Source organism: Eumetopias jubatus, unplaced genomic scaffold, assembly GCF_037043125.1.
Source record: "Eumetopias jubatus isolate StellerSeaLion01/CBP00866 unplaced genomic scaffold, mEumJub1_p1.0 scaffold_6, whole genome shotgun sequence".
Lineage (NCBI taxonomy): Eukaryota > Metazoa > Chordata > Mammalia > Carnivora > Otariidae > Eumetopias > Eumetopias jubatus.
The window spans coordinates 38,826,296-38,845,246 of NW_028274812.1; the positions used below are offsets into that span (position 1 = coordinate 38,826,296).

The 18,951-nt window shown below is 39.3% G+C and overlaps 1 protein-coding gene across 1 annotated transcript in view; it reads right to left on the reverse strand.

The window, feature by feature from the left end:
- Positions 1–3,438: 3,438 nt before the first annotated feature.
- NKAIN2 (sodium/potassium transporting ATPase interacting 2) overlaps positions 3,439–18,951 on the reverse strand; it is a 506,022-nt gene continuing 490,509 nt past the window's right edge. Inside the window, exons 6-7 of the mRNA XM_088023742.1 lie at positions 4,158–4,239; positions 3,439–3,463 (exon numbers count right to left, since the gene is read on the reverse strand). Of these exons, the coding sequence (XP_087879868.1) occupies positions 3,439–3,463; positions 4,158–4,239 (107 nt within the window). The remainder of the gene's footprint in view (positions 3,464–4,157; positions 4,240–18,951) is intronic.

Consider the following 18,951-nt stretch of genomic DNA (forward strand, 5'->3'; position numbering starts at 1 on the left):
GAGCTCAGCACCTTTTCTCACCTCTCCAAGCACAAGAGCAAGCAAAAACTCAAAAAAAAAAAAAAAAAAGGCCAAGCCCCAATTTTATTTTAAAAGAGACAACTTTCCTTTCCTTTTCTTTTTTGTCTGTAACCGCCTGGATAAAGAGGCCACTTATGATCATTTAAAGTCCATTTCCAGGGGCAAATGAAATGAATACGTATTGCTGTACAATTAGGCTGCCAAAAAGAATGCAATGTTTTCAGGTGTTACTAATAAGATACCATGGGATATTCTCACAGTTTATACTGCAGGGAGCCCAGACAGAGCTCTACGTGCTATGGCACATAGGTCGGTGGTCGTCAAAGCCCCTACTTTGTTAAACAATTAACCTGTGGACTCGGGAATGTTTTTGGGCAGCAACTTTATAGCTATTATTTGCTTCAAAGAGGTTTGCCAAACCCTAAGAAATAAATTAATGTAAACCTTTTCTTTTAGGATGGGTGATAGATAATCTAAAGAATTACAGGCCAAGAGCAGGCCAAGAAGTTTCGCCTAACTTAACAGAAAAAGAGAGGTCTTCTATTCAGTGATGGTAGGCGCTGAAACACGGCTGTGAATGGAAGTCAGTCAGGGCAGTGTTTTCAAAGCTCTCAGCCACAGATTGGGTATAATGGAAGCCCCACAGCCAAAACTGCACATTACTTTTAAGCGTTTGCTTTCCTTGTAAGGAACAGCTTTTATTTCCAGTTGCTATATAATATCGTTAAAGTGCTTGAACTGGCCCATGATGTTAAATTACTCTTATTTTATGAGACTTATTTATGGCAGATTGACAGGAAAAGCTACACGCCAAAGGACAAAGACATAGGAAATGTTCGGGTGCCTGCCTCTCAGCAGGGGATCAGGACTGTGCCTGAGTCGCTTTTGGTTTTTCACAGGATTTGAATAGGCAATGGCTCTCAAAGGAGTGGTCTTGAAGGCTAGGATGTTGGAAAAAACCCTTCATTCCTCATTGCATAATGTAAAATCAGAAGAGGATGAAGGGAGTGCAGAGAAAGGGAGGGATTCAGGCACGTTTGGAAGTCTGGCAGCTACGTTAGTGTGGAGAAGTACAAATGAATAAATTGAAAATCAGGAAACATAGTGGATGCCACAGCACATTTTCAGGTCTAAGGATTTGGAAAGAATTCTGAACTAAAGGATCAGGAAAACTGGCTGATAATTGGGGGCTGCGCAAATAACAAGTTGCGTGACCCTTGTTCTGCTTTCTCTTCATCCAGTTTCCTCGTCTGTAAAATAAAATGTCGGCGTTGCAGTATTTGAAGTCCCATGGGGATGTTTTGTAGGAGGACAGAATTGTGTTTTGACTAGCGGTTTCTTACGTACAAGTGTTTCTAACTTCCTAAATTTGAATTTCGTTAAACATTTTACTTATTTCCTGAGCAGTGAGACTTGAAACTTCTTACATACCTTTACCATTCCCGGGCAGTAAGGAAGAAAACGACATTTTTATTACTTTTGGTTTGGCATTTAAAGTCTTCTATTTAATAAAATCATGGGAAGTTTTGTCCTCAAGGAATTTAATGCTGGAGATTAAATTTGCAGTGTCCCCTCTTTAAAGACAACATTAGTATTATAAATGCCTGATTTGGAACAATATCCTTGATTGTGTATAATTAGCATTCTCACGTTATTATTGTAGCTAGTCCTACATATGCGTTACATGGCATTTATTATAACTTGATCACATTTATTGAGCATTGATCAACACAATGAAGTGCTACCTGGTAAAGAAATGTTATGTGATATTGTCAGAAGGGAGCCACTGCAAACTTTGTAGATGTTCTGGTCTACTCCTAAGCACAAACATACTGTTACATGTTGCTTGGGTGGATGTTGTATGTGATACATTGTTTACAGAGGAAATCCTTTGGGAATGAAATGTACTACGTATTTATTTCTGATTTGATAAAGTCTTTTCATGAGTAGTGCTCATTAACATAGCATTGTTGCTACTAATAGTAAGTTATGTTTATTAAGCATTTACTATGTGGCATATTTCATGTCTTATGTGCTTCTAAATTCAGAATAATTATATGAAGGATGTATGCTACATAATCTCTATTTTTCAGACAAGGAAACTTAAGTTTGATGAGAATAGTTAAAGTTATTCAAATAAAGTTGTTTGTCCAAGATCGTAAACAATTTTATCTCCAGTACTCTGCCTTTTGTAGGTCATCTTAACCACTACTCCCTACTGCTTTGCCTTTATTTTTTAACAGACTACTTTACATAAGGCTATGATACAATATTGAGAAGGGTGGTAAAGAATTTAAAAGATTTGTCATTTTAGTTTTTGTGTAAGCTATCAAGTCTTCCTGGGAGGATAGGAGACACATAGTCTAAATAGAAAACAACTGCAGGACTAAGCAAAAGAAGAGAGAAGTATCAGAGGAAAAGGAGATTCATTGAAAATCTTCCATAAAATATGTATTTAAGATACAACTTGAAGGATAGTGGGATTTCATCTTGGAAAAAAATATGTTTGGTGTCAAGAGAACAGCATGGACAATTGGAAAAATACCAGTCACGTTTGCAGAAAGCAAGAGTTCTAGTTTGGCTGGCAAAAAATAAAAAAAAGGATAAGCGGAGATATCAGACTATTAATGTCTTCAATAGATTATAAGCTTCAGGAGGACAGGAGCCAGTTCTTATTCATTATTACATTTTCCCAGTGTCTCCTAGCATCTTCTGCATATGGTTGGGAGTCAAGAATTGTTAAGGGTTGAAGAGAAGAGATAATATTTCAGCAGAACATTGGGGCTGGATCAGAGTCTACTTGCAGGCTACGGTGAGGAGAGTGGACTTTGTTCAGTAGGTAATAGGGATTCATCAACAGTTTGGGGGCAGGGGAGGGAATAGTCAAAATGATACTTTGAGAAGATTAATTTGGCAGCTTCATGGAAGATGGGTTAGAGATACTAAAATTAGAAAGCAACAGGTAATGAATGCCTGAATTAGGGCAGTGGTTGTGGGGATACTAAAAAGAAAATGTGTGATGCATTGTTTGCAGAGGGGATGCTTTGAATGACATCTAGTACTGGTTAAATTCTGAACTGATAAAGTCTTTTTTATGGGTGGTGTTACCAAATAATTCCAAAGAAAAATGCAGGCGTGATGCACAGATCATTCCCCTTTTAAGGAGACGCTTACAAGGAGGTGTATAAAAATTACTTTAGTCTCTTGGAGGAGGAGAAATTCTCTAAAAATCCATGTATTATCCTACACATTAACAATCTTAAAAGGTAAAATGATTCAATGGTGGAGGACAACGACGACAAACACATATCTTCAAAGAGAAGCTCACATTTCAAAATGAATTGGAATCTTACTTTCTATTTTGATCTTCGCTTGCAATTCAGCATATCACTTGATGCTGATATATAGAATTTGTTATCAGTTGTTATCCAAGGGAATTTGCCTAAACACAGATATAAAAATCAGGCTCTGATTGTATGTCTGCTCTCTTGAGTGCTAGAGCTAAGGGTCTGATAAATCTCAGTGTTACTATTCTGGCTTAATTTTCACTTTTCACATCAGAAAAATGATACAGAGCATTATTCAGTTTTTTTTTTTTAATTTTTAACACTATATATAACTAAGGTTATACTATATATACTAGGGTTATACTATATATAACTGTACATAACCTATCATTTAACATCCAAATGAGAATACTTTTGAGAGGAACACGAGATACTGGCAATAACTATGCCAGGACAACCGTGTAAACTGAGACTCTCCTGGGAAAGCCAGAACACATAGTTCATATATAGTTACATATAACTACCTCCAACGTTATATCATTTTCAAAACATACAATTTTGGGGTAATTCAAAGAAGTAATATATTAATGAAGACCTTTTACCTAAGTTGTTGATACTTATATGTAAGACTAAAGGTAACTTTAGAGATGGCATTTCAATAAGTTAAATTTAAAAAAGAATTACGAAGAAAATGTTATTAGAATTATCCCAGTCAAGACAATATTAATAGAAGAGAAAATACTGGAAGTATGTAATTGGAAGAAAGCTCCTTGCCATCTCTTTTGTGCCATGATAATGTTTACTTAATCATCTTTTAGTATCACAGAAGAATATCTGCAAAGTACTTACATGTACATAGGCTGTAGTTGTAAATGAGATGTCTTCTGAGGCCCTTGATAGCCATAAGAATCAAAGCCACCTATGAAATCAACTGAAAAGGGACAATTGCTTTCATTAATTAACTTTTTGAGAGCTCAACATTCATGATCAAGATCTCACACAGATTACTCATCTAAACCGTTTAATAATCTATTAAAACCAAAGTGATTAATTGTGGAGGAAAACAGATAGTTCCTTCAGGGCAGTGATTTTTTTTTTCCCCCCTCAACTGTGAGATTCAATTATTGCATTACAAGAATCTATTCACTTGGGAGAAGAAATTATGCACTCCTCTCAAGCAACCAAGACCTAATTGGAGTAATAAAACTCACTTGCACAGTAAAGATGCTATATGTCTTTTTGGTTAGTGTGGAGATTTTCTGCAACACATTACAAATGTAAAAAATAATGATTGCTTAAGTGCATGTATCTATCAGCAATTGCAGCACTAGTAATAATATTATATACTATGATCGTCAAGTACAAGGTGCTATGGGGGAGCTTGTGTAAATTAACTCAACACGGCTGTCCCACCATTATGTGGTTTATAATCTGAAATAGGCAATCAGAAATAAAGATGTGGAGCAAAGTCTAACCAAACATTCAAATGCAATACATACCTAGATATATGAGGTACAACAACATATAACAAAAGTTACTGTGATCGAGTATATCACGAACGGCTGCAATAATATCTCCTATTCCGTATCTGCTTACAGTATGATCTTGACACTCCTCCCGTCTGGTGGTTTTGGTCTGTGTCCCTTCCTCTTGAACCTGGGTAGAACTTAGTGGCCACTTTGACCAATAAAGTATGGTAGAAGTCATCCTATGTGACTTCCAAGGCTAGATCATAGAGATGTCATGCACTTCCCCTTGCTCTTTTGAGACGCTCTCCCGGAACACAGCCACCATGTCCAAACTAGCCCACATGTAGAGATTAATGGAGACCCCATGGGTATGTATTTTGACCAAAGGGCTAGCTGAGGTTCCCTCCGATAGCCAGCATCAACACCCAGACACATGAGAAAAAACGCCTCCAAATGATTCCAACCCCAAGCTGCTCAGTCAACCCAGTCATGGAGTCTTCCCAGCTGAGGTCTCTGATGTCAGGGATCAAGCAAAAGCCATCCTCACAGTGCCCTGTCTTACCCACAGACCCATGAGCACAATAAATGGTTGTTTTACACCACTAAGTTTTGGAAGCGGTAGTTGCTGGAACAGTAAATACTAAGAGTTTTGTTTTTATTTTTTCTTTTCCACTCCTGGGTATAAAGGTTGCGTGGTAGGGATAGAAGAGGTAAAACAGTGAAAGGCTGGCAAAACAGATGACAAGAAGGAGAGAGAAAGGGAAACTGAGGCTGACTTAGGATGCCTGTGGGTAGCTTTACTTCTTCTAGAATCAGATTCTATCCTGGCTTAGCTTTGACTAGTTTTTGTTCTCTTTTTAGTATCCTAAGTGCTACAGGTAGAAATTGGAGCAAGGTGTGAAGTAACATCAAGTCTATGATGTTTGTTTGTTTAGTGGGGAAATCTTTATTTAATACATTTTATTTTCTAGAGCAGTTTTAAGTTTATGGCAAAATGGAGCAGAAAGTACAGAGAGTTCCTACATAGCATCTGTCTCCACACACGCACAACCTCTCCTACGGTCAACATCCTATACCAGAGCGGTAACATTTGTTGCAGTTGATGAACCTCCACTGACACATCCTCACCACCCAGAGTCCAGAGTTTACACCAAGGTTTGGTGTTTTAAACTATGTTTTTTGATGAATGTATAATGACATACATCCACAATGTTAGTCTCATACGGAAGAGTCTCACTGCCCTAAAAATCCTCTGGGCTCTGCCTTTTAGCCCACCCTCGCTCAATCTCTGGCAACTACTGATTTTTTTTTTTTTTTTTTTTTTTACTGTTTCCATAGTTTTGCCTTTTCAAGAACGTCATATAGTTGGACTCAAACAGTATGTAGCCTTTTCTGATTGGCTCCTATTGCTCTATAGTGCGCATTTGAGGCGCCTCCATGTCTTTTTATGGTGTAATACCTCATTTCTTTTTATCTTTTTTTTTCATTTCTTTTTATCTTGAGAACACTTTTTTGAGGCTTACTTTCTCTTCTCATCGAACGTGGAACAGTGTAAGAACAAAGGCCCTGATTTTAGAAGGATGAAGGTTCAAACACTGCTTTGCCCACTTTAAGGCCAGCTGTGTGACCTTACACAAATCATTTAACATCTCTTAAAATAGGAATTAAAATACTTATTTCATACAATTAGTGTGAGGATAAAATGAAATAAGGCATGTAGAGCCCTGGGTGAGACATTTGGTATGGAAGAAGAAAATTAAAAGCCCCTGAAAAACTTCAGGACTTTCTTTATAATTCTTCTAAGCCATAGGAGTATAGGAGAAAGAAAAACAGGAAGTGTGTGATTCGGGACAACTATGGAATTTTACCAAGTACTTTACAGAAGACGAACTAAAAGAGAAGGAACCACCTTTGTTTTCTGAACTGCCCACCTTTGTACATGAGCTAATATAAGTGGCACCAGAAGAACTATACCATAATTGAGTGGCAACTATATCTGAAGTTTGTATTTTGAGAAATTATTGTCTATGATTGGAGATCCATTGCAGAGAGTGCCTAAATTCCCTTTTATTTGGGTTTGCTCTTGTCAACATGAGACTTAGTTAAGGACTAGTTTGCTGAGAGGTGCTCACGGCACCAGAGTCTCCTCGTTCTGAGGTTTCCTTTCAGTAGGACGGCCCCCAGCCTGGAGCTGGAGAATAGGGTGGGCTAGAGTAGGTTAAGATCACAGCGGATGTAAGTGGTAAGGTCTCCTCCACTCAGACTGAGATCTAAGTCAGACTCAGGTTTATTGTTGTTATTGGTGTTATGAAATATTTCCTTGGCTGGTTTCCAGGAGTTTGAGATGGATAGCAGAAAAAAAGAAAAAGATGGTAATTACAAACGAAAGATTGTGGCGTGAACCAAGGGATAACTAGAAGAAACCAAGATGAATCTTCTAGTCCAATGGATAGAATCAGGACCGAAAATGGAAAATAAAGCTTGAGTTGGGAGCAATGTAGACCAACCTAAGACATGAGAAAAAGAGTTAAGAGACTCTTAACTACAGGAAGCAAACTGAGGGCTGCTGGAGGGGAGGTGAGTGAGGGGATGGGGTAACTGGGTGATGGGCATTAAGGAGGGCACGTGATGTAATGAGCACTGGGTGTTATCTGCAACTGACGAATTACTGAATTCTACATCTGAAACTAATGATACAGTGTATGTTGACTAACTGAACTTAAATAAAACAAGTTAGGGGCGCCTGGGTGGCTCAGTTGTTTAAGCATCTGCCTTCGGCTCAGGTCATGATCCCAGGGTCCTGGGATCGAGTTCCGCATCGGGCTCCCTGCTCCTTGGGAGCCTGCTTCTCCCTCTGCCTGCCGCTCCCCCTGCTTGTGCACGTGCGCATGCTCTCTCTCTCTCTCTCTGACAAATAAATAAATCAGTAAAATCTTTAAATAAAATAAGTTAAAAAAAAGAGAAAAGGCCAGTCGGGAAATGAGCTGTGTCCCGAGTATGTGTAGTGAACAGTGTTTGAGTTGCCTGGGGTTTGCTCTTATTAGCCATGATCTATCTGGTGTGGGGTTCGGTAGAGCTGCCTTACAGCTACCCGAGTGGGTAGGGTCACACTAAAACTACGGTGGAGGGGTTGCTGACATTGTTCTGATCATTCGGATCCCCTGGAGCCGTAGGAAGGCTCCAACAGCAGGTGACTCAGTACCGAGATGAGAAAAGAGGAGGATCTGAGTGCAACTAGGTTGCATTTTTACCATTTCACTCATGGAGGCGGGGAGGGGGGGCATTCAAATTTAAACAACAGTCAAAGGGCATATTTTCTGTTGTATATTTTATAAACATGCCTGAGTTCACAGCCAAGGAAAGTATGGAAGGTCAGTTTCCACACATATTCATTCTTGGTAATTTTTTGGATGTCCTCCTGAAGACCTGAGGGAGAGGAATAGCCATAGGCTGGAACCACCTGGCTGCTACAGTTAATATTTTGGTGATCGGTGTGGGTAGACCCGATTCCTTGCATCTTTACAGATGGTGCTTCAGCCACATCTGGAACTCTTTGGGGCGCCATGTGGGTGGAAAGCAGAAGACTGAAAAAACCAGTTTTTTCTTTCTCAAAAAACTGAATCACTGGGGTTAACTTACATTTTTTAGAATGTAACACCACTTTGGTCTGTTCTCCTGTTCTTTTACATAATTGCGTTTATTTAGGCCCTAAAGAGGCTACCACATGCCGTAAAACTTCTCTGAGCAATAAGGGTCATAAAACACCCGACAGGTCCTTTTCTAAGTAATTATGATGGCATCTAGATGGTTGGCTCATCGCTCATCTCTGCATTATTCAGAAAAGAGTACCTCTTACTCCTCAGGAATCTCCTTAACTCCTGAAAATAAAAATAAAGTTCCAAACAATTGCACAATACTTAATAGTTTCTAAAGCCCTTTCAGGTGATACCAATTATCTTTACAAAATTACTGTGAAGTGGGAGGAACAATTATCTTCACTTTACAGATAAATACAATTTTACTTGACGGCTTCCGGGCACACAACAGCTGAGGAGAAGACTGCAAGCTAGGTACTCCAGCTCTTTCCTAAGTGTATTGAAAAAGTGATTTCTGCTTTTCACTCGGGTAAATTACTGGGAGGTTATCAAAGGTTTTGCATCACATTTTGGATTAAATCTAAAATCTTCACACTTTTTAAAAAAATATTATTCATTTAACAAACATTTTGGAGGTCTTGCTTTGAGTCTTCCATTGGTCGTAGATGCTTCCCTTTGTTATTTATTCTCTAGCATCTTTCCTCTGTTCTTTCTAGAAAATTTACTCTTTCATCTTCTTCTCATCTCCAATCTAATATTCTAGGAATATTCTGATGTGAACAATGATCAAAGCAAAACCCTGCCTAGGCTGGATTTGCTGGTGATGGTTACTCATGAGATGTCTTGGTTTTCTGTAACATATCTTTCAGAGGCGATAAGGTGAGCGTCCTTCAAGGTTTAGTTCATTTCTTCTGTGTCTGCTAACTTATGTAGGATACCATATAAACATTTAAACGATCCTTTCTTTTGGAAAATTACTTATATTCTCAGCCCCCTCTCGTATAACTCTGATTACAGTGGTGGTTTTTCAAAGTGAGGAGGCATGTTTTCTTCATAGCCACTTGGCATATTATCTGTTGTTTCAAGGCTTATCAGAAAATATGAAGGATGGTAATTACTGAAGGCCTGAATTAGGCTTAGGAGAATGAGAAAGAAAAGATGGCAATGAGTTCAAGATGTATGGAGAAAGAGGTAGAAAACATACCACATGCCAAGTTTTTGAATATGGGGGAAGGAGAGGAAAAGGCAAGATTCAAAGTTGACTCAGAAACTTGTTGACTAAGAGAGTGCTGTTGCCTCTAACAGAACAATAAAGAATGTCAGGAGGGAGTTGGGGCTTGGCTTCATTTGGAAATTAGTATGTTTAAGTGAGAAGTGGCACATACAAGCGGCAAGGGCCAGGACATCCCTGTAGAAAGGGAAACGTAACTTTGCAAGGCCAGTTGGAAACTTGCTGGGATCTTTAGAGCTTAGTTTCTCCTGACTCAACTCTATTGGGCTTCATTGGAACATATCTATCGCCACCTGACATATTGTAATCTACTTGTTTCTTTGTTGATGCCATTGCTGTAATGTAAACTGGGTGAAATTTACTGTTTCCCACTGTTTGCTCCAGTAGCCCAGAACCCAGGACAGTGTCTCGGCTCCTGGAAGACCGTCTTTACAGAGTGAACTCTCTAGACCTGTTAGTTTGTGAAGAAAAATTAGGCAATCATGGGAGCGTGGAAGATGTTGGTAAGATTCATAAGTGAATTTCACTCTTTCCTCCTTAAAGCCTTGAATGATAATAAAGAGAAGAGCCTTTCTAGAAGCTCTAGAATGTTAGTTGTTGTCTGGGTCCTGTGAGATAAAAGAAAGTTTTGAGTACCAATGGAAAGAAACCACCCCTGTAGTCTCTTTGGCCTAGAGGAGTAGAGGAAGAGAGGCTAAGAAATCATTAGCCTCAAAGTGACTCCGGTGAGAGAGTCTTTCTTCCGTGAATGCTATCCAGTGCTGCAAATGTTGATAACTGGCAGGGAAAACATGATTCTCTTTCTGGCCAGTTTACACCATCCTAGTGGGGCAGAAGGTGACAAAATAAAATAAAAATTGTGCTCATTTAATTTTTGCCTCATTGGAGGGATTTGCCTTTGGCCTTTGAAGACAACTCAGGAATGTTATCATTTTCTTAGCAACTGTTACATTTTCATTTTGCCTTAGCTTTCCTATCTGCAATATGGGTATGTTTATATCTACTGACCTATGGAGACACAGGGAGGTCCAATTATTTTAAATAAGTAAAGTGCCATATCAGTTTAATAACTATGATTTAATAACATTAATAATAGTAGAATTTAAAAATTATCAAGAGAAGAATGCTTTTTGAATAAATATTTCCTACTAAAATATATTCCCTGTTGTGAGGTTCCCATTTATTTAAGCCTCTCAATCATGAACACTGAGTTCAGTAAACCTAAAATTGCCTTTTTAAAATACGTGTTGGTAGGGAGGTATTGTAATATCAAATGAAACCCTGGTTATTAATGACAAAGCCACTAGTCAACATACTCCCTTTTGGTGACAGAGCTGGAAAAGACCATGAGGGGGAATTTTAAAAGGCAGATCACAGAAAACTAAGCCTAAGTATTTAGAAGAACTCCTTGAAAGACATTAAAGAATTTGTGTGGGCCTATGAAAACAGAGTGGATATCCATTATCTCTGCAGGTGAGACTTTCAAGGGTACTTATTTCCAGTTGTACAAAAGAAATTTAGAGCATAACCAACCGTAGGCCAAATTCAAAAGAACCACCTTCCTCCCAAAGGCCCTCTTGGTAGCAGCAATGCAACTTACTGTGTGAGCTTGAGGGGTTTGGTCTGGGCTAAAATCCCTGAGTGGACACTGAGTTCCTTTTTTTTTTTTTTTTTTTTTTTTTCTGTTTAGGGAAACAGCTCTTTGTAGGGGTACTTTATTTTTTATTTTTATTTTTTTAAAATATTTTATTTATTTATTTGACAGAGAGAGATGCAGCGAGAGAGGGAACACAGGCAGGGGGAGTGGGAGAGGGAGAAGCAGGCTTCCCGCCGAGCTGGGAGCCCGGTGTGGGGCTCGATCCCAGGACCCTGGCATCATGACCTGAGCCGAAGGCAGACGCTTAACGACTGAACCACCCCAGGCACCCTTGTAGGGGTACTTTACCCTGTTGTTGCCTTAAGGGTCACGAAAATGACTGTTATACTACAGAGGGCTTCTGATGGGCGAAGCCCACATTGAATGAAATGAGACTTATGAGCTAAATCCCTGCAGATGCTTCACTTCCTGACCGTGTTCAGCAGATGTATTTTCTCAGGGTCTTATCTGCATGTTTCTCTCTTAGTTGTATTAGAACCAGATCTTCACTATTTTACACTTGGTAATAAAACGCATTTACATATGCCAAAAAATAAAGTGAAAAGCAATCACTACAATGGTATCATAGCAGAAGAAATATTTTAGTTAGAAATAGTTTGAGTAACCACTTAAAGCTTTTGGTTTTAAAAACTGAATAAAAAATAAAATGTAAGTTCCACGTGACAAAGTGTTCCGTCTTTCTGCTCTTGCTTATCTCTGCCTGTTTTCAGCTAAGGCGGTACGTCTGGGGAGATTGGAGGAAACACATGCTGTTTTTCTGTTGACACCAGGATGTTGCTCTCAAACAATCCTCTGATAGTGTAAGTCACCCCTGGATACATCACAGGGAAGGGTGAAGTAATGTAAAGATTGAGGGCTTTGGAGTCAGAAGACCTGGCTCAGGTTGTACCTTCATGTCTTACCAGCATTGTAACCATAAGTAGGTCACAACTGCTCTGAGCCTGACTTTTGTCCTCCCTAAAGAGGGGATAATGAAACAATTCCGACTTTATAGGGTAACTGACAGAATCAAGTGTCATATGCAATACTTAGACACGTGTATATTAAAAATACACCATGGATAGATTTGGGATCTTATCTTTTTTTTTGAAAGGGATTTATACAAAGAAAATAATTTAACATGCATATTGAGGTTCTTTACTGAGAGGCTGAGAACCGTGTGTTAGAATTTCCAAGAGTTATTGTGTGGAATGACACAGTATTGGGTCATCAGCAGAAGCTGAGGAGAGCTGAGGTAGGTCTATGGAAACCTTTTAGCTGACAGTTAGTTAACTGTGGTCTGACAAGCAACAGGAATAGCCTGTGTGACATACTATAGAAAAAAAAAAGGGAAGATATTTTTACTTAAAAAAAAAAACAAAACAACAAACTACATGGAACCGAGTTTTCATACTTCAAATATTTTTTTGGAAATCACCTCGCATACTATATAAAAGGACAGAAAGGGGCTGGGACCAGTCTTGTTTGTGGTCTCTGAGGCTTTGGTCTGTATGTAGGCAAAAGGAACTGTCCAGTGGAGTGTGCCAGAATGAAGATCCTGAAAGCTTATCCTCCTGGATCAGGCAGAGAGGATGAGCTCAATGTTTGGTGAAGGATACTCAGGAAGGAAAAGCTTTAACTGTTCCTCTCAGATTTAGGTAAGGTTGCAAGGAGACAAAAGGATAATTGCCAGTATAGAGAATTTTTCAGGTTCTGGGAGAAACGTGGAAGGTTTTCATGTTTGATAGTTTTAATATTCTTGGTTTGAGTACTAGGCTTAGGTTTAGAACCTACGCCTAGGTTTGGAACAGATCCTGAGGAAAGTCAACGGGAGGAAGTGAAAGCGTCATCGCGCAGGAGAGAGCATCCAGCCATTTTTAGAGACTTTCTCCAGCCATGTGCAGCAACCCAGGATTAGCAGTGGAGAAAGTGAACCTGAGCCTCATCAAGTGTGGCTGTTGAAAATCCAAGCAAGATTCAAGTGCAGGGGGCTGGTGGGAGCATCACTGCCATGACTGTCCTGGACATAGATGAGAAGTGGAAAGATCCAAAGAATGAGAAAAACAAAGTTTCCCGTGGAGTGAAATTCCTAAATGAGGATGAAGGGAAGTCTCTCCAGGAGGGAGACAGGGAAATAAAGTGGGGAAAAAAAAACTGGAGTTTATAGTCCGGCAGAGAATTTTAAATTTGTGATTTTGGAGAAGCCTCCTTTCTCCACAGTGAAGGTGATCCAAATTAGCCTCTTTGATGAAGGAAATTAAGGGGTAGATGAAGCAAGTGGTAACAAGGGTGGTAAGTGCTGAGGAGGTCAAGAAACTGTAAAGCTAGAGTCAGAAAATTATGTATCCAGGCATCATTAATGCTTTCAATAGATGTGGAGAAGCATACAGAATGTGATGAGGTAACTGAGCAAACTTCACCTTCAAGGTGCCTGGTTTCACTTTGTGTCGTGCCATTTGGATGGATTGGATTCACCAATCTTTGTCTCTCTCTTCCCTGTTAGACTTGCTTTCAATTAGATATGACATGCCTTTCAGTTGAAATCGGAGAGAATAGTTATTATAAGCTATAGGTGCTCGAGTTAGACAGGATTGGGCATGTCTTCTCAACTGACATCCAGGATATACTTAGAATGCCCGGCCCATTTAAATGCAGTGGTTTTAATCAGGGTGTGGGCACATTTATGTATTAGGTATATTTAAGAAAATAAAAAAAACATGCATGCCTTGCCTTATAATCCTTGCTAACATAATCTTTGCACCATTTTGCGTCCTCCAGAAAGGATAATCACAAAACTCTGGAGCTGAAATTAATCATCTCTTTAGAACAACAGTAGCAATTTAAGGAAAGAGATTGTCCAGTGGTTATTCTAACATTTGTATTGATGTTTGCGAAAGCTGAAACTAGATTTGCTATATAAAGCTCATTAAAAACACTTAAGATTATTCCTGTGTGAATTATGGTGTACATTTGGTCAACAGGGATTGGAAAGTAATATGCACACCTATTTTTGTTAAATTCTACATAGCCCTCTGACATCTCCTTTAGATTTCAGCCAAAATGTCATCTCTTCAGGGAGGAATTTTCTAGTCTTCTCATTTGGATGAGACACTTGGGGTGCGTGCCCGCCACACCTCCTCTCCTTGCCTGAATTCTCATTATGAGTTACAGTAGTTCTTCGTGTGAAATGCATCCTTGACTCTAAGCACCATGAAGGCAAAGGTGGTATCTGCTTGGTTCCCCACCTCATCCTTAGTGGCTAACACACAGCCTCCCATAGAGTGGTTACTTGATAAATAAGTGTTGAAAGAATCTATCTTGATCACCACAGAGAAGTGATGTGGAAAGTATATTTAAATCAGGAGACTTAGGTTCCACTCCCAGTTCTGCCTCTGAATGACCGTTTAACTCAGAGAAAGTCAATTCAAGTGTCCCTTTCCTCAACTGTAAAAGGAGGGGATTAAAGTAGGTGATTGCTAATATGCTCACAGCTCTAGGATTCTGCACAGTTCCGTATTTCTGGGATGGTTTTACAGACCAATGATAGCAATAAAATATTTAAAATGAGCAAATCTACACAGGCATAGTGAAAGGGAAAAATTAGTGCAAAGGAGTTATCTCTGACTATTACTCCTGTCATGCATTAATTTTACTAAGCAAGTTTCCAGGGAGATGAGCTGCTGAGTAGTATGTGTACATACTGTAGAGTATATGTAGTGTATGTGTATTTTATATTTATCTATTTACACACATACACACACAGCATTTGGAACCTGAGACATGACAATTTCCAATTAGAAAATAAGGTGATGAAAAAACGTGGGAACAGGGAGAGGGGGATAGGATTGGCAGGTTTGGAGCCAACAGAAACACTGTCCCCCGATTCCATTCACTTTCTTGAGGAAGGCGTATGGATGTTACTATGTGCTTCCCTTTGCTTTTCTGCTTTTGGGAATTCCTTCACATCACCTTCATTAGTTACAAAGGCAGCAAGCAATCCATATCCAATTTTCTTTTCGTGTCAGGATTGTTCATGTATAAACTAGGCTCCTTTGTTGGAAACATTTGCAACTAATCCCATAAACAAACAAACAAAAAATGCAAATCTTGCACTGCCTGCCTCAGCCAACCCCACCGACTCTGAGCCTGACCACCATCCGTTATACACAAAAATGAACGGATATTCCCACTTTGGGCCCAACCTAATTTTCAAGTGATAATAGGCATGGATTCCCAGAAGCACTCTATGCCTCTTGATAGCAACATCCTAATTTCCTTTCCTGGTAAATGTTTTAAATAAGATTTTAGCACCAAAGGAAATTAACCTTTAAATTAATTGTAATTATAAAATGCCATCACTGATTTTTGTCTTCAGTCTAATTACTTTCTATTATTTAAACAAACCTCACCTCCTGTGAGCTTTAAGTTTGTTTCTCCCCCACTTCCTGCCACACAATGCCAACCAATCCTTGCGGAGGCCTCCCCCGCCCCTGAGTCTCTGCAGCTACAGCAGCCTCATTTAAATGTCACGCAGGACCGAGGGTTTGCCCTCTGCTCGCTTATTTACAAGGCACTCTTTCAGAGGTGACGTGTAAGGCTGTTCTGCTCAGATGTTTTCCTTCTGTATACCTGGTGGCCATCCTTAGAGATGCAGCGCTTTTTATCCTCCTGCTGTTAAGAAGGAGATCGCTAAGCCCAGCCTTCTGTCTCTATTAGAAGACACTTCCCAAACTGAAGCGCCACTATGAAGTGCGCACCTGCCAGCATCATTTATCAAAAGACAAACGTTGAATGTGGAGCCTTCTTGACCAGCACGCCTCAGCTTTGGAGGGCTTTTAGTGCTCAGTGTCCTGCGCCGGCTCTTTGTCTTGTTTTCGTTTGTTCTTTCGAGATGGGACTATGGGATCTAGGGAACTTTAGTTTGTGAGCGTGTGTATCTACATTGTGGTGCCAAAAGCATGCTATTTTCCTGCCACTTAGCTGCTTTCTTTGTCATGTCATTATCAATGCGAGTCCAGAGAGATGGTTAAGTCCATTACAGGTGGACTGGGTACTGCAGAATTGTAAGATGAAGCAGAATAATCAAAATGGAAGGTTTTTCTTTTAATCATTTCTGTAAATGTCACCACTTATCCTTCCGTTCATTCTCTGGCTTTCTTTTCCATCGAGGCTGATTAAAACAACCTGAAGAATATTGGATAACTTTAGTTCTCCCAGGCAGAAATATCTTCTGCATAAAATAGTTCCTTTATTACACCCCAGGAAAAGGTCCTCTTTTGTGCTAGTCTGAATATTGTTCCTCAATGTGATTCATTAGAAACAAGGTCCTGTTTTCTGAATCAACAGAGGGTAGGGAATAAATCGATTTCCTTCCCCTGCATTTTTGACTTGGGGACATGAAATTCCTTTAAAGATGATTATAGTGTGTATGTGTGTGCGCGAGGGTGTGTGGATGTGAGTGCATGTGTGTACGTGTGTGGGCATGAGTGGAAAGCAGTATGATACAATGGAGGAGGCATTGTGAGAAAAAGGGGAAAATAAGAAGCAACCCTTGAGGAATCAGATGCAACTTTCACCTGAACAATCCGAAGTTAAAAGTAAAGCTCATATATTTTCCCTTCAGTGACCACAAGAGGGAGGAATTTAACTGTAGACTGAAAAAGGAGACCAGTACTAGCCAATGGGGAAGACAGTGTAATGTAAAAACTGTGTTTTGCTGTTAGGGAACGCTGTTGCCTCTGAGAGAAACTTCCATGTGATTGACAGGAGGCATATGTATATGTCGGCATCTGTTTCAGGTGCTGATCATTTATTCAGTCTTTCATTTTTACATATGGCCGCATGTCTCTGTCCCACCCCTTTCTGTCATTTGCTTAGAAAATGATGAAAGTGCTTTATTATAATTGATTATTCATTTACTTAGAATAAGCTGGGGTCTAAGGAGGTGTCACATTTCCTTACCAGTTTCCAGATAGTCCAAGAAGTGTGTGTGGAGAGCTGATTGATTGACTCATTTATTTCCCAGATCTTATTGAGTCCTGCTCCCGGTTGGAGATGTGCTAGATGCTGAGGATACAGCAGTGGTCAAGACAGGTGTGGTCCCCGAGGGGCATTGGCTAATATTCTCTTATCCTGAGGGAGTCAGTCTGTGCTGTATTGGTGTCAGAAGTTCATGAACAAGCTCATTGACCTTGGGCAAGTCATTTAATCTTTATGGGTCGACAAAATTAAGGTGTTGAAATAGAGTGGTAAGACAGTAGTTTTCCATCATTTTAAAACCTGCAGTAGTCTTAGTCCAAAAGAAATCTTAAGCAGAAGATTGTAAAGTTGTAAATTTAAATAAAAGCAGAGCTCCTGTCATTTTGGGGGGTTGAAGAAGGAACAAGGTGACACCTTTTACCCTGGCCTCACTATGATTCCATACAGCATAGCTAGAGATTAGTAGCATTCGAAATCTGGGGCTCCAGGCTTTCATAATATGTGATTCTGTTCAGAAATGGGGAGAGAAATGGCAAGTTTGGGTTTTGTGGGAGGCTAGCAGACGTGGGCAAGAGTATTTCACTCAGTCACCTGAAAATCACAAAACAAATGTTATGAAGAGATGATAAAATAGTACCATACTAACAATATATTATTCTCTCATTTGAAGGCTTGAGTGTGATACTCCAAAAGTGAAACAGACACAACATTCTCTTAACTCTGGCAATCTGATACCCAGGAACTTGGCACCTTTTTTGAACTAACTGCCTACCCCTTAGGTTAAGTTTGAAGAGTGATTTATAAATAACAAGAAAGCAAGCTTACATTACCAAACAGAATATATAGTATGACGCTAACAACTAGATACAAAGAAAGAAAGAAAGATAGATAGATAGATAATAGGGAGGGAGGGAAGATGGGAGGGAGGAAGGAAAGGAGGAAGGAAGGAAGGAAAGAAGGAAGGAAGGAAGGGAGGAAGGAAGGAAAGAAGGAAGGAAGACTAGGAGCCATAAAATACACTGAAATGTTAATGGAGAAACAGAATTTAGAATTGTGGGGTCATTCTAATTTTCTTTTTGTGTTGTTTGTATTTTCTATACATTCTGCAGTAAACTTAGATTTCCTTATAAACAGGAAGAAACAAATATTTTTTAAAGGGGTAGTACTCCCTGCTGCCACTTCTACCTCCCCCAAAAGTGGGGGTATGTGTGCTTGTGTTCAAAGAATTGCCTTCAAACTCAATGATCCTGACAAACTGGAAAAATGATCAAAACATACAGAATGGAGTTGTGTAGGCCAGCAGCCTTTAGAAGAAAAATCAAACAAAAATAACAGAAAATTATTAGCCTCAGAGAAGTGAATAATTTCCTGTGGTTTGCTTTTCAAATGAATGTTTCTATAAATCGATTGTGACTTTTATCCCAAGGCCACTTGAATTTAGAGAATTCAGGACAGGTTTTTATGCATTTCTGCTTGGTTGGTGGGTTTGCACTTATGTGCATCTACAAGTTTAAACATCTAGAATTCATTTTTCAATATTTTTTTCAAAATAGGTCCCTTTAGGATATTATATTTTTAATGACATTCTGTATCTTTCTAGGGGTGATTTGAATATTTAGTAACACTTGCACATATACGAATCTCTTTTAGAAAAGATAGTGATTCCTTAAGAGACTGGATTGGATTGGTGCTATTTTCCATGGCTGCATGTCTTCCTTTTGTCATATCTCAC